At 47.7% G+C, this 5,148-nt stretch overlaps 1 protein-coding gene across 1 annotated transcript; it reads right to left on the reverse strand.

The window, feature by feature from the left end:
* Positions 1–699: 699 nt before the first annotated feature.
* On the reverse strand, positions 700–1,950 carry LOC136661044 (interferon-inducible GTPase 5-like). Its single transcript, XM_066638063.1, has one exon. The coding sequence runs from the start codon at positions 1,948–1,950 to the stop codon at positions 700–702; it is 1,251 nt and encodes a 416-aa protein (XP_066494160.1).
* Between the last annotated feature and the right edge of the window lie 3,198 nt (positions 1,951–5,148).

Below are 5,148 nucleotides of genomic sequence, written 5' to 3' on the forward strand. Positions count from 1 at the left end.
CCCCCCCCCCCGTTTAATTGACTTAGCTCCCCTCATGCAGCACTGAATCCTGGGAACTGTAGTTTTGTGAGGCTGCAGATAATTATTTATTCCAGAGGTCCCTAGCCATATGTTAGAACAGCAATCGGTACTCAGGATTTCTGCTAGAATTAAATGAATTTAGAAACAGAGCCAATCCTATTCCCACCAAAAGCTGTTGTGATGGCCTAACCTTTGTGGTCTTTTACTCGTCTCATTCTGCTCCAGGCTGGCAAACAAGAACAGGTACAAAAACAAAAAAAAAGGGTAGGGGGTGAGCATGCATCAGCCGCAGACCTGCCACACAAGAGGTTAAGATCTATTTCAACCATCTGACTCAAGGACTTTGCAAGGTTCCTGGTCTTGTCCTCCTTTCTCCTGCTTACAGTTGGTGAATACTGTTCTCTACTAACCACTATGGTTGGCAACCTTCAGCCTCGAAAGACTATGGTATAAGCCTACAGCACCTGGTATTCCCGGGCGGTCTCCCATCCAAATACTAACCAGGCCTGACCCTGCTTAGCTTCTGAGATCAGACAAGATTGGGCATCTGCAGAGTCACAGTTGCTGCTTCTACTAACCAACCAACCAACCAACCAACCAAAGGAAAATAATCTCCGTTTCAATGGAGTTACATGATTTTAAAACTGTGCATGTATCTCAGAATTGCCACAGGTGAAGCTAAGAACCCTTTCCAACGTGAGACTCCAGGGCTTTGATAAGAACACGCTGAGCGTCTTCAGACACTTCGTTAAGGGAGTTCCGGAGCATGCAGTAGGTCGTCCCAAAGGAAATGCCTCCAGCAACTAGGGAGCCTAATATAGGCACAGTGTAAGCAAAGTACTCCACCACCATCAGCCCCCCAGCACCGGCCTTGGTTAGCAGCTTCAGCACCACGTCCCTGGAGATCTCTTTGGCCAATGGCGACTTAATCACCGCTTTGATGTCTTCCACAGGCTTGGCAACCTGCTTGGCCAACTTCTTAAGGGACTCATCATCCAGGCCAAAGCTCTGGCGGTACTTTGAAAGAGACTTCATAAGTATTGTCACATCACAGGCCACGGAGAGCCCTGGGATGGGCACAGCGGCCACCCCACATGAGATAATAGCCCACTTCCAGATCTGTTTCTGGAAGGCCTCCTTTTTCCTCTGTAAGACTTCCAAGGAGATGTTGGGCAGGGCCAACAAGAATGCATGTCTTTTGTGTTCTGGCAACTCGTTCTCCAAGGTATCCTCTAGTGCCATGAAATCATACTTGGTTAGCTCCCAGCTGGACAGAAGAAAGACCTGGGGGGAATTGATCCCTTCATTCCGCAGGCACTGTTGACAATTATCTCGAATCTCTCCCAGAACCAACTCCTCACTGTAGGCTCGTGGCCGTCGCTTTTTGGCAGCCTCCAGGTCCACATCTACTTTGGAGCGCACAAAGTAGAAGCGTTTGCCCAGCTTCTGGATCTCATGTGCCAGTTGGGCATGGTTGGATTTGAAGCGCTCAGAGGCTATGAGAATAAAGAAATCATAGTGGGAGAAGTTAACTTGCTCCAGGTAAGTGCTGGACTGGAAATTTGGGGTGCCAATCCCTGGCAGATCCCACACAGTCACATGGGAATGCTTGGGATGTGGGTAAGCAGTGGGCACTATTGTGGTCTCCACTACTCCAGTGGGGGCAGCTCCATCATCTTCATCCCCTAAACCCCGAATGGCATTGACAAAGGAAGACTTGCCAGAGCCAGACTCTCCTGTCACTGCAATGTCCAGGGGAACTTTATCCAAGGCCTCCAGGTTTTCCATAATCTTGGATGCCGCCTCGGCCATTCTCCCTCCTTCCAGAGCTTTCTTAATTTCTTCTATGTCCTCTTCAGTGATGGTGTCATACTCATGTATTAGCTCAGCAACATGATGTGGTGTCGTCGGTGGGGGCTGACCTGCCATGGGATCAAGTCGAAGTCTGAAAGAACAACAGCTGCCATAAGCCATTGATCAGAAACAACTTATCAGTATTCCATTAAGGGACCGTGCGTTCCAGACCTAATAGACTAACTTGAATGGGGTACAATAGTGGGTACAGAGGCAGGTGGGCAGGTGAGTCTTCTCATTTTAAAAATCATGCCCGCTCTGGTCGAATCTGGTCTGAGCATGATATTTAAGGAAAAGGAATACAGAACCATCATTTTGAGAATTATGTTGGCTCCAGGTAGGACAACGTTCCACTTAAAGTTCTGAGTGAGAGGAATGAACAGGCTGGAGATGATAGAAGGCGCCCAGTTCTCTCTTAACCCTGGCGTAGGACAAAGACCGTACTCTCTGCCGGCCTGCTTCCCTTTTCTTCCAAGACTGGCTTAAAATTTTGTGGATTTACATGAGAATGGACCCATTTCCAATGGTGGTGGTGGGGGAACCTGATCCATATGGCAGAGAATTATATAGGAAGCAGGCCTGGCAAAGCAGGACTCAAGAGATGGTTGATATGTTTCTTTGGGTGAGCTGAGCTCTTGTGAGTACTCTTGACAGTCAAAAAATAATTATGTAAGAGGTTTAGATTTGCCATTCTGTAGAAATGCTTGAAAAAGTACCAGTACAGATACCACCGGTGGTATTTGAGGTGATGTCTGCTGGTACTCATGGGACCCCCGGAATCTGCCGCTCTGCAGTGAGACCAGGAAAGTGACACAATGAACAGCGGGAGGAGGCTTGGTTTGGCAGGCAGAGCTCCGAAACATGCTTTTCTGCGCTTGAAAAAGCTCTCCCGTCCACCTTAAGCAGCATACTGGTGTTTGTTGCGTTGCATCTGGCCTCCTATCCCAGAAGTAACTGGTGGTCAGTGGTGTAGCTAGCTATTCATTTGATACCTGGGACTCATAAATTTTTGTCACCCCCTCATATGACAAAATTAATTTGTCAGTGGGTAAATGCACCCACCAGGACGGGGAGAGAAATTGGATGCCAGCTGGAATGGGAGCCCAGGTCTACCTGGCACATAGATCTGGGCTTCAAGTCCAGACAGGAGCCCAGGTCTACCCGCCCAGCAAACCTTAGCCACAGAGGCCAAAGTTCAACCAGGAGCCCAGGTATATCCGCCTGGTTGACCTGGGCTCTGGAGTTATGGTAGTTTTCATGTCCCCCCCAAACACAAACACTTGATGCACCCTTGATGTGACCCCTGATGTCTGGAGTTATGGTAGTTTTCATGTCCCCCCCCCCCAAACACAAACACTTGATGCACCCCTGATGTTACCCCTGATGTCTGGAGTTATGGTAGTTTTCATGTCCCCCCCAAACACAAACACTTGATCCACCCCTGGGTGTCACCTTGCTAACACCTTATTGGTTCCATGCTGTGTCATAATGACATCTCACTGGCTCTTTGAACAATCAGTCTCATTGGTCCATTTTGAGTTAAGGAAATTGTACTTTTTGTTACATAAGGCAGTTGCATTTTGTTTTCTGGTTTTTAGGCCATGACTTTTGACAGAATGGAGATATTTCACTCTGGTTTGTTTCATTGCATTCTGCTGTAAATTATGCATCAAATGGTATATAACATGATGGTATTGTTCGTGCAAACCACAATTTTAGCGATTTTGGTCACTGGTGGTGTCACACCCCTGAGGGCGGAACCTGTGGTGGGTCGCCCCTCACCCCCCACTAGCTACATTACTGCTGGTAATGATATCACCACCAGTTACTTCCAGTGATAATTCTGAATGGGCAGTTCATGTGAAGTGGCATGGTGGACAATAAATGTTGAGAAACCCTTCCCTAGACCCTTGGACAGGGTACGATGATCCATTGAAGAGCATGGTCAAAACATCCTGTGATTTCTTGACATGCTTGCCTCAATGAGTCGATTACAGCCGTTAAACCTTGCTGAAACAAGTGTTCATGAGTCACCTTTTGGGGCTGTTCGGACCAAGCTCCGCGTCATCTCTTTGCTTGGCAGTCATGTTGGATTCAGTGTTTGGTCCCTTCCTAGACCTTGATATGCAAAAGACCTGTGAAGAGAATGAAAATTAAGCCATTTCTACCCAACATTGCATATACGCAACCGGGAACAAATGTGTACACCTGTGTGCTGGGCAGATATGGGTTTTAAAGAAGGTAGGCTAGGGAAGGTAGGATGGAGCCTTTGTAGAGAAAGTTAGAAGCAAGGAAAACAGGGGATTAACATCTGATAAGAGTTTATGGCATGCAGCTGTCTCTGAGCTCTGGCTGAAGGAATTTCAGGGGGGGGGGGAAACATAAGAGCCCTGCTGGATCAGGCCAAAGGTTCATCTAGTCCAGCCTCCTGTATCTCACAGTGGCCCACCAGATGCCCCAGAAAGCACAAAGGACAACAAGACACCTGCATCTTGGTGCCGCTCCCTTGCATCTGGCACTCTGAGGTAGCCCACTTCTAAAATCAGGAGGTTGCATATCCCCATCATGGCTTGGATGGATATTTTTCCAGAAATCTGTCCAATCCTAGGCCAGATGCCACCACCACATCCTGTGGCAAGGAGTTCCACAGACTAATCACAGACAAACGACAAGAGGGGGCACCTGGCTGGGTACGTGATGGCAGAGCTATTTTCAACCTTTTTCATCTCACGGCATGGAAAGGAATGGGAGAGCACTTTGTAAAAAGTAAGAGTATTATATTAAAAAGAGAAGAGGGAGAAAGGCAGACAAATTCTGTTTTCAGGCAGGGAAAAACATGGTGCAACTGTATGCATGTCTATTCAGAAGTACTGTAAGTTCATTGGGGCTTTTCCCAGGAGCGTGTGTATTGAGAGTTAGGGGCAAATGAAAACAACACAAACTTCTGAGACATTTTTAGTATGCAAGGTGACTAACAATGAATGATTCTCCACTGTCCCATCCATGGCTCACCTTCCAGCCAGGAAGGGGCTGCTCCAACACTGACCAGGCTAACCCTGAAAGCATTAGTATATATCACACTGGGTCAAAGCTGGCCAATGTTTGATATGACCTGCTGATGGCGCAAGATCCTACCACCCAGACTGGTGGTACAAGTGCAGGAAACCTCAGGTCAACTGCCAGAATATGGACCTCAGTGGAACTCCTTCCACCAATGTTCACTGAGGCTGTGGTTCAGAAATGTTCCTGTGGCTTTCATGACCAGCGACAGGC

This window comes from Tiliqua scincoides, chromosome 10 (assembly GCF_035046505.1).
Source record: "Tiliqua scincoides isolate rTilSci1 chromosome 10, rTilSci1.hap2, whole genome shotgun sequence".
NCBI lineage: Eukaryota > Metazoa > Chordata > Lepidosauria > Squamata > Scincidae > Tiliqua > Tiliqua scincoides.

Bases quoted from the DNA above. Each gene is read 5' to 3' on its own strand.
- LOC136661044 (XM_066638063.1), bottom strand. From the start codon at position 1,950: ATGGCAGGTCAGCCCCCACCGACGACACCACATCATGTTGCTGAGCTA.